The sequence below is a fragment of the Sciurus vulgaris genome (genome assembly GCF_902686455.1).
Source record: "Sciurus vulgaris genome assembly, chromosome: 11".
In the NCBI taxonomy this organism is placed as follows: domain Eukaryota; kingdom Metazoa; phylum Chordata; class Mammalia; order Rodentia; family Sciuridae; genus Sciurus; species Sciurus vulgaris.
This window is the reverse complement of record NC_136472.1, coordinates 36,592,541-36,608,184: the sequence shown is the minus strand read 5'-3', so window position 1 is coordinate 36,608,184 and position 15,644 is coordinate 36,592,541. Positions and strand designations below refer to the sequence as shown.

General features: G+C 46.7%; 1 protein-coding gene across 9 annotated transcripts in view; it reads left to right on the top strand.

The window, feature by feature from the left end:
• Positions 1–10,944, top strand: part of LDLRAD3 (low density lipoprotein receptor class A domain containing 3) — a 223,884-nt gene extending 212,940 nt beyond the window's left edge. For all 9 annotated transcript variants that reach the window (XM_079104400.1, XM_079104395.1, XM_079104396.1 and 6 more), the window contains 2 exons: positions 6,760–7,105; positions 8,005–10,944. In XM_079104400.1, the coding sequence (XP_078960526.1) occupies positions 6,760–7,105; positions 8,005–8,245 (587 nt within the window). In that variant the 3' untranslated portion in view covers positions 8,246–10,944. The remainder of the gene's footprint in view (positions 1–6,759; positions 7,106–8,004) is intronic.
• The last annotated feature ends 4,700 nt before the right edge of the window (positions 10,945–15,644 follow it).

Genomic DNA, 15,644 nt, shown 5'->3' with positions numbered 1-15,644 from the left:
GGGTTTCAGGTAAGCTTTGGCCTGGCGTGGCACCCCATTCTAGACATATTGTTCTTGGCTGTTCTAATCTCCAGGGCAGAGCCGAGTCGTGTGGCTGAGACAATAATCCACAGAGCATGAAATATTTACTCTCTGGCCTTTGATGGTGTTGACCAACCAGGCTCCACACAAAACTGTGCACTGTGTTTTTATCTAGTGGAATTGTAGGAGGGATGGGAAGGGAAGAGGCGTCTTGTCTGCCTTGAACAGTACTATACTACATTAATTCTGATCATTAGCCTGGATTTTTATAATCAAAAATTATAAAAATTATAAAAAAAATTTGGAAGGGGAAAAAAGGCATGCAGGACTCACAGTCCCTGGTTTTGAGGTTCAGCTGTGGGGTGATAGTTACCAACATAGCCATTGGCATAAAGAGAGGTAGCTAGCTCACTCGAACAGAAAAGTCTAGATACTTCCCCAGACTTGTATGGTTCACTGATTTGCAAGAAAGGTGTCAAGGTAATTCCATAGGAAAGAACAGGCTTTTCAACAAAGGGTGCTAAAGAAAAAATTGGACATCTAAATGGAGAGACAAAAAGAACCTTGACCTTTTCCTTACCATAAACAGAAATTAACTTGCAGTGGATCCTAATGTAAATGGAGGTGCTAAAGCTATAAAACTCCTTCTAGAAAAAGATTTAGAGAAGATTCCTTGAAGAGCGTATAAAAGGCATTACACACCATTAAGAAAGAATTGATGCAATGGACTTCATAACATTTTTTAAAAAAGAAAGACAAAGAAAAACTTCTCTTAAAAAGACACTAAAGAAAGTGAAAAGTTCAGCCCCGCCTGGGAGGCTGTTTACAAAATACGTTTGTGATGAAGGACCTGCATCCGGGAGCACAGGAAGTACTCTACCACCCACCAGTGAATCCAGCAATCCAGTTTAAAGCTGGGCCACACTTCGCCAGAGGCCATGTGCAGTGGCAGGGAGTGAGTGAGCAGGCGCTCAACCCCGTGGGTCCCGAGGAAACGCCAAGTGAACCCTCAGTGAGTCGCCACTGTGCACCTCCCAGGGTGGCTGAAATGAAAACAGTGGCACGTACTAAGTGCTGATGGGGGTGCGGGGCAGTGGGATCTCACGTGTGCATGCTGGTGGGGTGCGTTCGCCTCTGCTGCTGTGCAGAACAGTGGGACAGTGCTTCTCACATCGAACCCACGCTCCTCAGTGACCCAGCCGTCTGCCTTGATGTGCCCAAGAAATGTGAAAATGTGTGTCCCCACAGAGACCTGCATCCTCGAAACTGGGAGCAAGGGGTGGGTCCCTGCCCTCAGCTGGGCAGTTGACACAGTCGGTGGTGCTTCTCCTGCCAAATGCTACTCAGGCAAGCCTGGTGGACCTCAGGCAGTGAGCTGAGGAAGGAGCCAGTCGTGAAAGGCTGCATCTGCTCAGTTCCACCCGTGTCTCTGGAAAAGGAGGTTAGGTCCAGGTGAACAGGAACAGACCAGTGGTTCCCAGGGCTGCGACTGAGAGGAGGAGTCCGACGGCAGAGGAGCCGGAAGGAATGTGGAGACAAGGAAGGGCCTAGGAGGCGTCAGGAGCTGGGCACGCAGCTGAGGCTCGTTTTTACAGCGGATATTCCCAAACAGCAAGCCTGACTCAAGAGGTCAGGCTGCAGGTCTGCAGGCCATCCTCCAGGAGTTTCTCATCAGCAAGGGGTCTCCCTGTGACCATGGCCTGGGGGGCATGAGCACCAGGACACCTCTACTGGAGAAAAGGAAGGGAAACAGGGACGCGGAGCCCAGGCAGAGTGGAAGGAAGAGACGCTGTGTTTATTTTTCTTAGTACATAATACAGTACAAAGGGTGCAAGTAGAAGGCTGAGCTGTGAGACGTTTGTCTTCCTCTTGCTCCATGCTGCCAGCATCTGTTCCCCTTTCTAGAAGCTTCCAGCACCATTGTTTCTGTGTATCCTTCCAGAAATGTGCTTCTATTCTTTGATTAGTCTGTTTTGCGTCACTGTAATGAAATACCTGAGGCTAGGTAACTTTATAAAGTGCTTTATTTGGCTCACGGTTTTGGAGGTTCAGGGGTCTGCCTCTGGTGAGGACTTTCTTGCTGGCAGAATCCTGAAAGGGTGCAGGATACCGCATGACGCTTGTCTCCTCCATTCTCTCCCTCTTCTTATAAAGCCACCAGGATTCAGTCACCGGGGGGCTATCCCCTGATGACCCTGTCTAAACTCACCTCCCGAAATCCCTTTCTCACCACCGTTTCCTCCGTCTTAGTCCCTCATAATGGGGATTAGACTTCCACACATGCAAATCTGGGGAACACACTTTTAAGCAATATCCAAACATAGCAGCTCTCTAGTGAACTTTGCTTTTTTTACTTAGCAGCATGTCTTTCAAGCCACTCCTCATCAGTGACATAGCGCTGCTATAGGTTTTTAATAGAAATGATATGGTATGGATACACCATACTTTATTAAGCCAGGCGGCAATGATGAGCATTTAGATGGTTTCTGGTATATTTTAGTCATTACAAGCAATGCTTTTGTGAATACATGTGTTAAGCTGTTTCTGTGCTGGAATTCTGGCTCAGTCGTAGAGCATTCGCCTAGCATTTGTGATACCCTGGGTTGGATCCCCAGCACGAAAAAAAAAAAGTTATTAATTACTTTGTGAAAGTGTGTATCCATTAGATTCTTAAGAGAGGGGTTGCCGTGTCAAAGAATATGTGTATTTTTATTTATCTTTTAATTAATTAATTAATTAATTTATTTATTTATTTATTTATTTATTTATACCGGGGATTGAACTCAGGGGCACTCTACTACTGAGCCACCTCCCCAGCCCCATTTTGTATTTTATTTAGAAACAGAGTCTTACTGAGATGCTTCGCACCTCACCACTGCTGAGGCTGGCTTTGAACTTGTGATCCTCCTGCCTCAGCCCTCCCAAGCCACTGGGATTTCAGGTGTGCACCACTGCACCCAATTGTATTTTTATTTTAATGTGTATTAATTCCTTAGTATCCACAGGCAATTGGTTTCAGGATACTAAAACCCAGAGACACCAAGTCCCGGTGCAAAACGGCACAGTGTTTGCGTATAATCTCTGCACCTCCTCTTGAATCATCCCTGGATTTCTTACGATGCCCGACACAGTGTGAGTGCTGTGTAATGAGTTGTTTTACTGCCTTGTGTGGAGTAATGACAAGGAGAAAATACAGACTAAAATTTTTTTTCTTCCGAATACATTTGATCTGTGGTTGCTGGGATCCAGGGATACAGATCCCACGAGGAACACTCGTGCACTAGGAGGGCAGACTGTGGGTCACAGCCCTCCCCGCCTGCCTGGCTTTCTACCAGTTCACCCTCCCACTCACCCGCTTGCATCTATACCAGGCACGGAGGCACCTGGTTTTCCCGAGACCTGGCCAGCAAAATGTGAGCTCAGACTTGGCCTTTGCCAATTTGATTGATAGACACGAAGAATCATGTCCTGTAGGAAACTGAGTTTGCATCTGAAGGAAGGAATGCTGCAGAAGGAAGGGAACACCAAGTCACGAGTGCCAGCTGCCCTGGCGCCTCTGCCCATCCAGCCAGCACCCCTGAGTGCATTAGTGAGGCACCCGCTCCTCAGGACGCCCCACTGCCATCTGCTAGGAGACTGGCGTGCCAACTGCACGAACGTGTGATGACTTGAGGTGAAGAGACCTGGGGGTCGTGCAAACGCAGCCCATGTCACTGGGAGCTGTCACCGGGGCGACAGCCGTTTAGAGAGTGCAGAGGCCCCTGGGTGGTAGCAGACTACCTGAAATCGAAACAGTAGAGCACAGGCGCAGGACGGGGATCCAGGGTGTTTGACAGCGGGCACAAGGGCATTAGCCTGAGGGACAGCCGGCAAAAATGGAAACTTCATTATCCGTGGATTACACACTCGGAACGTAGGGCCCAGGCAACTCTGATATCACTAATTTGGCCAGCAGGCTCATTAAGCTCTTAAGAAAAGTGGGTCTAGTTAATGAATTAATACGAGATGACATTTTACACACAGAGCAAAAATGAGACCCGGCACCACTGAGTTATACATCATAATTTCTCCAACCAGAGTGATTGCAGCCTCTCGTCTGCCAAAGCAAGGGAGATCATTTTGATCCCAAAGCATTTACTTTTCATTCATTTTAAAGGATTCCCCATTTCTCCCTCCTCTGCCGCCCCCTCTTTCCCTCCTCCTTTTCCTTCTCCTCCTCCTCTTTTTTTTACTGTGCAGTACTTAAGAATCAAACCCAGGGGTGCTTTACAACCAAGCTATATCCCCAGCCCATTTTATTTTGTAGTTTGAAACATAGTCTCCCTAAGTTGACGAGGTTGGCCTCCCAACTTCCCATCCTCCTGCCTTAGCCTCCCGAGTCGCAGGAACTACAGGTGTGCACCACCACGCCATTACACCCTACTTGTATCCTAAATCCTGCACATGGTTACACAGAAGTCAGCATTTAAAAACTTCTGGACCCATTCATCTTCTATGTGAAAATCTACCCCATGCCACCTGCCCAAGGGGATGCTCTCCCTTTTTTGTGGCTGGTTCAGAGAAGTAGATGTGGATAACGCTGAGAGCTGGGACTCACTAGTGAGAGCTGCTGGAAAATTCTGAAGATGAAGCCTGGAGATGGCTGTACAGCACTCTGGACGTGCCTCGTGCCTTCAGCCACATGATCAGAAAGTGTTTGGATGCTCTGTGTATTTTATCATCATCATGATTTTTTAATGATAACTTTTTAAATGAACTCGCATGACTGAGTGCAAACCCTTGTGGGGCACTGTGCTCAGCCGCCATGTATATATTGCACCCCTATAATCCAGGGAGATGCGTGCCCTTATTACATGGCACTGCTGTCTCTTTAAAAATGAGGCACTGGGGGTTAGGGAACTTAAATAACTTCTTGAACTCAAACAGCCAGTCCTGAGGGCTACAGGGTAGGACCCCAAGGCTCTGCAACTTTGTAGCTCTGTCTGGAAGGTATTTTAAGCCTGAATTCTGAAACACACACACACACACACACAGGCCCCCATCCAGCTTTTAAGTAAGCTGAGATGACAGTGACAGCTAATTGTCTCCAGAAAAATCACCTCCTTTCCTTAACCGTGTGGCAGAATGCTCCCCCTTTTCACCCAGAGTTATCCTTACGTCTTTCTGCACAATTAAAATCTGTAATGCACGTTAAAATGATCACCGCCAGGAACTTGGAGCATCTTGGAAGCTTTGGGTCCGTGTTTAGGTAGGTGTGGCTGGAAAGAAAAATTAACAGAGAGATGGAAGTTTGAGAGGGAAGGTCTTCTTTTGTCTCAGATCAGAATTATTTGGGGATATAAGAAATCTCTGTATCAATAAAGGGGAGAAGAGTGTGGTTTTTTTTTTTTTTTTTGAAGGAGAAATAGCTGGGTTCCAGCCCTGGTTTGTCTGAGGCTGCTTAGGTGACCGTGGATGAGTCAGTTCACCTCTCTGAGCCAGTTTGCTCATCTGAAAAATAGAAATAATGGTAGCACCTGATTTACCAGCATGTATAAATAAACAGATTTTTCCCTTGAGTTGTGTGTATTAATTGAGTGCCTTTTGTGTGCCAGGCATTGTCCTGTACCCTGGGGATACAGTCGTGAGTAATATGGACACACAGCTCCTGTTGAGGGTTCGATCAAGTTGTCAGCGCTGCTGTCACATCAGGGCTATGTTTCGGCCCCTGGAGACACACAAGAACCTCCTCACTGCTTCACGGGTGGGACAAGCACAGTGCTGTGGTCACCACCTCTGCTCACTGGGGCTGCCTTTGGATTATTGCTCCAGCGTGGCTGTGGACTTTGCACAGGCAGGGGTCCCAGCAGCTGAGGAGGGCTGCTCTGGTGTCCTGTGCCTGCCTGGACCTTCCCCTGGTGGCCAGGTGTGCCCCGCGGGCTGGGAAGCCTCTTACTGACATTTGAAGTGTCAAGAGGTGTCAGCTCTTGTTTTAAAGCTTGATCATTGTTGACATATTCCATGCTCTAGAAGCCCAGAGAACACCTGTCCCCATTTGGCAGCCCTGGGCAGGTAGCCCTGTTCCAAGTGTTTACTTGCTCTGTGACACCAGAGTCCATGCGGCCAGCCTGTGTCACGCTGGCACTCCATCTAGAAAGCGCGACCTGGGCCCTGGCGTAAAACAAATGCGCTGCAGACGCAAGGAGCCCAGACACGCCTCGCGCTGCTCCTATGGTTCTGTTACCAACTTCCAGCGGCCGACCAGTTCCTGCGCGAGAACCGGCGCTGCAGTTCCTGGCTGTTCATCGCGTTTCCTGGGGCTGACTTCATAGACAGCTGCATTGAGGCCTCATTTGCAAGAACAGTTCGCCCCAGCCAAGTGTGTGGCTCAGCGATCTCTCGTGATTTTCCTGTCTTGTAGGGCCATCGTCCTGATCTAGTTTTAAACATTCCCACCACCCCAGCAAGATCCCTGGTGGCCGTTTTTAGATAATCCTCATTGCCTCCCCAGACCCAGGTGTCCACTGTCCCCAGGTTCACCTGTCCTGGACATTGCATAGAAGCAGTCATGGGTGATCTTTGGGGTCTGGCACCGTGGTTCTGGAGCGTGTCAGCACTGGCCGGGGCGGTGGCCAGATGACAACTTGTTGTGTGGACATAGTTTCCTGCTCACTGGTGGCCGGAGCTGTGAATGGTGCCCCTGTGAGCGTTCGCGTATGGGTCTTGGGGCTGACGGTAACCCCTCTCCTTGTCTCTCAGAGCCAGGCAGCGGACAGGTGTTCGTGACCTCGGAGAACCAGCTCGTGTACTACCCCAGCATCACCTACGCCATCGTCGGCAGCTCCGTCATCTTCGTGCTGGTGGTGGCCCTGCTGGCTCTGGTTCTGCATCACCAGCGAAAGAGGAATAACCTCATGACGCTGCCCGTGCACCGGCTGCAGCACCCCGTGCTGCTGTCCCGCCTGGTGGTCCTGGACCACCCCCACCACTGCAACGTCACCTACAACGTCAACAACGGCATCCAGTACGTGGCCAGCCAGGCCGAGCAGAACGCCTCGGAAGTGGGCTCCCCGCCCTCCTACTCGGAGGCCCTGCTGGACCAAAGGTGCGTGCTGGGCCATAGGCCCTCGGGGAAGGGCCTGCCTGCACACATCTGGGGTCCTTGGTCCATCCGGCCCAGAGCCTGGGTTGGGTGGCTGTAGGCAGGAGCACAGACTGGTGACATTCACCGGTGACACCGCAGTATCATCACTGCTGAACCGGAAGGCAGGGTGCCTGGGTTGAATCCCAGCACTGCTGCCCACTGGCTGTTCATGGTCACCAGCAAGCATATCCTGTCCCCATGCCTCAGTTTCCCCACCAGTACAATGAGTACAGAAGTAGTGCCCAGCCCCTTTGTGGATATCAAGGGAGGGGACAAGAGATGCATAGTACCCAACTCCAGCAAGCCTTCAGTAACAGGAGCTAAGAAAACAAGTGTCTTTTCTGCTAAGTGATTTCATTTCAAGCAAGGTACGGATAAGGACATAGAAATGCTGAGAGAGTCCTCTTACTTACTCAAGTCCACAGAAGAGTCGGTTCTGGTGAGAACCCCAAATTCTGAGGCCCGTCGAAGGCTCGGCTGAGCTGCCAGCCCAGCCGCTTGGCCACAGGGCTCGTAGCTAGGAGCAGAGCAGCTCTGCCAGACCACCCAGGTGAGCTTGGCATCCTCACTCTGGGTCCACACAGAGGACGTGGTATTGGCCCTGCCCCGAGGACACGGACCAGCCAAAACACACTGACCTTTCTGTTTTCTGTCTCTGGTTTCACACCACTGGTTTTCCTGGTCCTTGAGTTGCCTTTGTAGTTTCAGGGAAGGTCATTCCTCACTTGAAGCATCAGCTCAGAAATGGACTAATGTTGGCATGGGATCCTTGTCACCCGCTCTGTCTCAGCACTAACCTGTTCTCTTCTCTCCCCTCCCTCCACCATCCCTGCCACCTCAACCTGCTTTCTCCATTGCAGACCTGCGTGGTACGACCTTCCTCCACCACCCTACTCTTCTGACACTGAGTCCCTGAACCAAGCTGACCTGCCTCCTTACCGCTCACGGTCGGGGAGTGCAGACAGCGCCAGTTCCCAAGCAGCCAGCAGCCTCCTAAGCGTGGAAGACGCCACCAGCCACAGCCCAGGGCAACCTGGCCCTGCAGAGGGCGCCACTCAGCCCAGGGACTCTGTGCCCAGTGAGGGCACTGAACAAGTATAAATCCAGCGGTTTCAAAGTCCACATGGGCTCATCTGCTCCAGCTTGTTACATTCTAGCAACTTGTGCCCATGAGAAGCTCTTGAAGCTCCTTTAAGGGTGTCTCAAGTTGAAGTTTGGGGTGTCAGCTGCCTCTCGGTTCCTCTCCTTCCCCACATTTCAGGAATGTTCTTTAGAGGGAGACCTGACATTATTCAGGCCTCTCAGTTGCCCTGAAACATTGCCACCTTTCGTGTGAGGTCCCTCTTCCTCTGGGGCCCACCACCATGGCCTCCCACTGCACACATTGTGTTAATGTTGGAATCGCTCTGAGTAGCAGACGGAAATGTGCAGGCAGCGGGATGTATTTCAGCAGTCTTTGAGAAAGCGGTGTTTCCATGCTGTGTTGTGTGTCCAAAAGGGCCGAAGACACTGGGCCCGATTCTCTGCTGGGCTGCAACCTTCTTAGCTCCACTTGAGGATCTGGGTTGGGTGGTCCTACCAGGAGGCCATCCCTGGCCGGTCACCCTAAAATGCATCCAGATGCATCATCCTAAGCTTTGCTCTCGCTTCAGCAGAGGCAGTGGCCAAAGAAAACTTTGACACAAGGATACCCTTTGACTCTCAGCAGGGTCATTTTGGTTTTGTGAAGGACCGTCCACCCTAGTTAGGTTCTGGCTTTAGAAATCTTCCCCAGAATCCTTGTTGGGAGAGCTTGTTCCGGCAGCATGGCTCATCCACCTCGACCCAGAATCAGCAGAGAGGTGCCTTCTGTGAGTCTGATCAAGTTCTTCACTCCTAACATGCTGCCAGAACCTGGTCCTGCTGTGGCCCCACAGTCCCCTCCCCTTCCAGCTGACCTGCTGTAGCCAAAGGATGAGGACCCAACTGGAGTTAGCCAATAATCTGATCTGGCCCTTTTTCCCAGTAGACCACACCAGCCTGTCTTGCTCAACTTTGACCCTTGACTCTTCAGTTCCCTCAACACCCCAGAGTCTTATTTTCCCTGTGCATTTGGACCTGACGACATAAAAGCCATACTCAGTACTTCCCCTGAGAGCTCCCAGCAACCTGTGCAGCGCACACCCTCCCTCCCAACGTCCAGGACCAGCACCCCAAGTTAGGGTTAGGATTTGGGTCGGGTCCCTCCTCACATCCCAGTAGAATTTCTCCTCTGAGACACATGGGCAGTAGACAGTTTGGAGTCAAGATTTTCCATTTGGATTTTTAAAAATCTCTTAGAAATGCATTTGAAACAGTGTGTTTGTTTTTTTCCCTTCTAGTTAAGGGACTATTTATATGTGTATAGAAAAGCCGTCTCTTTGTTTTGTTTTGTTTTGTTTCTTTAGTAAGGTCCAAAGAAAAATGCAAAATGATAAGTTACCCCTGGCTGACCCGTGTGCCCAAGCATCTGCGCGTTGCCACACTTGAAGGTTATTATTTATGGAGTTCTTGAAGGATGCAGAGAGAGAGAGATGCGTCCTTCAGGTCTAGTCTATATTTATGCTAGTTTTCCTTTTTCTCTCTGTCTAACCAGCCACAGGGCCCACCCTGTGAGGGAGACATGGGTAAAAACTTAGGCATTGTTTGGCCAGAAACCGCCCCAAGGAGGGACAAAACTGGAACCAGGTGGAGCCACTCTGGGCAGCTGTCACCCATTCAAGGCTTCTTTCCACAGCAGAAGAAATTGTCAGTAACCTATTTGACGCTAATTAAAACAGAGCCTGCGGGAAGCGGGTGAAGAAGTGGCTTTCGGGACTCTTTCTGTAGACTTTGCTTTTTTTTTAACCAAATCCAAAGTACATTACAGGAAAGCTAGCCACTGGGTTTTGTTTGTTTTGTTTTGTTGGTTTTTTTTTTTTTTTTTTTTTTTTTTTTTTTTTAAGTAAAGGAACCTAGTTGCTTGTGTCTTTCATTTTTAAAATAGCACTTGAGTTATTTCCTGAATAATCCCGTAAAAATAACTTGGATGGCAGACAGAGAGTGTCTGGCTGCACATGCCATCTCCTGTGAGTCAGAGTGGCTTTATTTTTTCCCTTTGATGGGCCCCTGCTTCTTTCTGGTGCTCTGGAAGATGTTTAGAGGAAAGGATTCTAATTTTAATTAATTGTGCGGTGAGTTAATCTCACCCGCTTTTCTGCTTCCAGGCATCTTGGGAAAAACAAATGGTTTTAGGAGATAAGGGGAGCCTATTAATGCTGTTTTAAAAAACAAACACAGGGACATTTTTATTACAGATTTGAGTTTTAATGGATTTTTTATTAAAAAAAAAAAAAATATATATATATATATATATAAATAAGACACCAAAGCTGCAGGATTTTGAATACCCCACCACCACAGTCAAGATGTCAAGTAAGTGGCCAGCAATATTTTTTAACTCATTCCAACCAGGATTATGTTTTTACATACACATTGCCTAAATCTACACCAACCAGAAAACGATCCCTCCTTTCTTTTCTCAGATGAGATCAGTGTTTATTTTAGCATTAAGATAGTTTCACTGTGATTGCTAGCTTATTGCCTGACTGTACTTCCTCTACCTTAAAATTGATGTTTTTTTCTTTAATGTAACTAAGTGGTTAATAAATAATGTGTAATGTTCAGAGTTAATGTAAACTGGAAAGGTTGTGTTTGGTTGCTTTTTGTCTTTTAATTAGGCTTGGTTTTGGTTTTTTAAAAAATTTTTATACTTTCAAATAAACTTACAGTTTCATTCTTTCTATTGGTTGAATGGTTCCTGACCCACTTTTCTACGTTATAGTGATCTAAAGAGTGGACAGTCACTTTTTGTTTTGCTTCTGTAATTAATTTATGCCATAATAAAATGGGGGAAAAAAAGAATATAATGATGGGACCTCAAAATGTGATGAATGCTTAGGATTTCACAGCCAGTATGATTGGGGGTCAGAGGTGAAGCTGTGGGCACTAGTTAGTATCCTGGGCCCTGGGAAGTCGGTTTGGAAGAAGGGTGCTAGCTCCCTGGCCTCCAGCATTGTTCAAGGGGAGAGGGATATGGCTGTAATAACGACTGCAGATGCTGACTACATACGCATAGGTACAATACAGCTCTTACACCAGAGTGCTGTAATGAGTTTCAAACCAAAAGTGACTCAGATTGACCCAGTGGGGACACCAGTGGGAACATCTTTTTGTGTTTTTAAGTCTATTCTTGAAGCCACATGTTGAATTATACAGCAGGTACATTTGCATGGGAAGTCAGGTTACCCAGTAGGTCCATGAGCAGGAAAAGTAACCAGCCTTGGCCAAAGTTGAAATCCACATGGAATCCAAAGGCGTCCTACAGAACCAAGATTTAGATCACGAATTACTCCTCAGCTCTCTCAGGAAGATGGAGCTATCCTTCAGCGGTGTCCCTAGTATGTGCTGTGTCATACTCTGCCCCAAGTGGTCTAGAGTGGATCTTCCCATGCAGCATGCCCCAAAGGATTGTTAAGGTGCTCATTTCTTGATTCCTTAGGATGCCTTATGGATATCTTTTTTTGCTGGATCTCAGGATGTGGAAATAATCATAAAGCTGTAATCTAGAACAGGACTTGGCAGAAAATATGTTTGGCTATATGGCCCTATGGTCTCTGTAGCAACTAAAAATGAACCCATAGGCAATATATTAATGAATAGTCATGGCTTTCTTCCAGTAATACTACTTACAAAACTAGGCAGCTGACTGGATTTGGCCTGTGGGCTTTAGTTTGTCAATCCTTGATCTAAAGGATCATGCCCATATTGGGTTCATGAATCTAAAGCTAAGGGCACTGTAGAACAGAAACAGTGCTTTTAATGGAACAGACAAAGGCCCTTTGAAATAAATAGGAAATGCTCCTATTACCTCTTTTCCAATGAATAACAAAATACAGGATTAAAATGAATAGAGTCTTTCTTAATGTGGTCCTAAATGGTTGAGTTGAACACAAAGATCCTAGTGGAGAAACTACTCCCAATGAGTTCTTCAAGACAAAAGTCTCTTAGAGAAAGTCCATGGGAATGCATGACCTGGGAAGTATTGTTCATCTTCTTCATTTAGCTTGCATCACACAAGCAAGGCAGTGCGTTCAAAAGGTAAACCAAATAAGAGAGCCATTCATGTGATTCTATGGAAGAATAATACGTATACATAAAGAAAAGATATACAGGAATGAGACCCTCAAGAGGAAGGTCAGTGAGAAAAATAGACTGATTCACTTGCCATCTTATAGCTCCTGGGACATTAATTAGAATTTCCACTTATAAGTAATAGCCAACCTATATGAGATTAATCACATTAAATTTCACAGAGTGAATAATCTAATACAACCAATCCAAGAGCATGGAACTGTTGGTTTCAAGCAGGGCTGGATCCTATTGCTAGCAGCTGTATTAGGAATCAATTTCTCCCTCATCAGTTTCTCAGCCCTGATTTGTGTGGCAGTTGACTTCATGGAGAAGAGAAAGCCAGAGAATCTAGATTCATGATCTCAGAAGAGACACTCTCTTCCAGAATCTACAGAAACTCCTTCTGATTCATGCTTGACCATCCTTGGTCATGTGACCACTACAGTGGCCTGGACTCAGCCCTTTGATTGACAGCCCCACCTGAATTATGTGGAGCAGAAAGATGGGCAATTACATGGAAGGTCTAGTAGTAAAGGATCAAAATATCTACTATAGAACCTCACCAAGGAAAGGGACTAACACTGGTTGGCACAATTTTTAATTATACAAGAAAATAGCATGCACCTATAAGCTTCAGGTAACATTGATAGGCATTAAATGTTTTGAAAGAAGCAGGGTTAATGTTGCACTGAATATTTCAGGAGATTTAATAGCCCTTTTTTAAACCTAGGAGGCAAGGTCAGCTTCAAGTTGCATACATATTAGACTTGGGTCACATGTTCTTTCAAGAGATGGTCACATGGGTTTAGTCCAACAGACATGAATAAAGCCACATGGAAGGAGTTATTTCTTAAAAATACCTGAAATAACTTGTGGGCTCCAAGACTTTCCCCAAATCACTGAAAAGTGCTGAAATGGGGCGATTATCCCGCCAAGAGTTCTCTCTACATGGTTTTTTTAAGGTGATAGATCAGAGGTATGTTCTTATTTATCACCTTGGTCAAGCTACCCAAGACCTAGACATACATATATATACTGTTAACTAGGTTTTCCATAGTTAACCCTTTTACTACACCTAAGAGGTAGAATGCACCAATATCTGGAGAATCACCCCTTGGAAATTTAGGCCAGCAGGTGTCACGGGGCTGAGGGGGCTGAATTCCCATTGAATTTGAAGGCCTATGAGGGATGGGAATGTGATATTGGGGGAATTGTGTGTGTTTAAATATGATCCATGCCTCAGATGAGCTGCATTTATAGTTTGAGCAAAGATGATTCACTTCATAGTTCCAATACCAAGCTGTATTTGACTTTACATGACTTCCAAGTTCACCTGTTGAGTCGTCCAGTGAGCCAGGAGAGGGAAAGGCACACCAAGGCAGTGTTGATGGGCCAGACCTGGAAGCAGCACGCACACCACCATTACATTCCACTGCTCACAGGAGGTCAGTCCCATAGGCACGCTTACCTTCAACAGAGGCCGAGAAAGTGGATTAACATGTACCCAGGAAGAACCAGAAGAAGATTTTGGTGTTGGTCAACAAATAAATGTTTACTTTCTTGTTTTTACACACACAATGCCCTTACTGTCCTCCTGAAAGAAGACTCCCAACCCTTCCATCTAATCAAAGTCCAGGATCTGGTAAAAATTTCTGTGTCACATGCAAGTGTGGGTCCTTGGGAAAGTTTCTCAACCCCACACCTCGTAGCCTCTTCCCTAGATTGCCTCCCTTCAGCCTGTCCTCGAAATCTTTGAATAACATTCAACTCACTCAAGGTAAAAGTCAAAATGGTGGTCTACAGGACCTTATGCCATCTGGTTCCCCATGAAATATCTAGCCTTATCTATTCCTCTCCCTCTTTTTTTACTCTGCTCCAGTAGTCTTAAAACACCAGATACATTCCTGGCCAGGACTTTTGTTCTTGTCATTTCCTCTACTAAAAGAACAGTGCTTCTCTGGATATCTAGAATATTCCTCCCCATCGGGAACCACATCTATTTGGAATTTTGATATTAATGTCTTTAGGACGTCAGCTGTGGCCACACTGAGTCTGGTGAAGAGATAAATACCAAACCAAGACATAGCTACCACTCCAATGATTTTGAAAGATTCCTGATCAAAGTGGTACTTGGGAACCTGGAAGGTGCATTGGGAAATGTCCTCATTAACATGTCTACGAAAACCTTATTTGGACCAATGTTAACATGATCAGGAGGTGAGCCAATTTCAGAAATACCTTGAAATTAGAAATAGTACATCAGAATGGGCAAAATAGGACCTAGAAATTGAAGTGGTACCCAAACATATGCCCATCTGGGGCCCCTGCGTAAGGTGTGACTTTTTCCCTAGGGAACTTGAACCAGGCCATCATCTTGGAAGTATGTCCCTGGTATAGTAGCCCATGAATCAACCAAAAGCACATGGACATGCCTGGCAATTTGCTAGGTATAGGACCACAGACACTGTTTGGAGATGGTAGCATTCCCAATTTGGAGACAAGGAACTGACATCCTGCACAATTACAGAAGAGAGCTAAAGAAATTAGAGAAGATGGTATTGGTCTCCTTGTAAATGAAAAATAAACTGCTTACACAATTCATCCCTCTAGGTAGAATCAGTTGCCAGGAAATGACTTGATATGAATATCTTGACCCCACTTGCTGGCTTGGCTTAGCTCTAATAAGTGGTTCTTTCATGAAAATGATGTTTGTACTTGCCTGGTGTATCCACTGGGATCAGTCAGAGCCACTACAACAAGCATTACAGGAATAAGGGATTTAATATGGAAATTAGGGCTTACACTAATGTGGGAAGAGCTGGTACAGAATGACCTGGAAAGCTACAGCCAGAGGACTGAAACATAGTCCCCAAGGTCACCTGCGGAGTTTGGCAAGGAAGGCCAAGAAGTCACTCTGTTAAGTTTCAAAATGGTCCCCAAACAAGTTAGCTCGTAGGGAGCACTGTGCAGCCATGTGTCTGACCCCATGCCTTGAGGACAATGACTTCGGTGGCTCTTCTGCCTCTCAAACCTCACCTGGGCTCCTTTCACCTGTACTCTCGCCCTGGGAACCATAGGGAGAAGGAATTGCAGGAAGCATGGTCCAAGAATGGAGAGGACAGTCATCTCAGTCCACCTGGGGGACCTTGACCTTGGGTCTTGCAGGGGTTTCCTGAACAGACACTCCTCCCTCCAGGGACAAGGATTATAATGTAGCAAATTGGAGTCAGGGAGTGCTGGACTTTAATTTCTATTTACTTAATGATAAAAGTGCACTTCATTTTTTACCTTTGATTTTTCTAAGCATAAC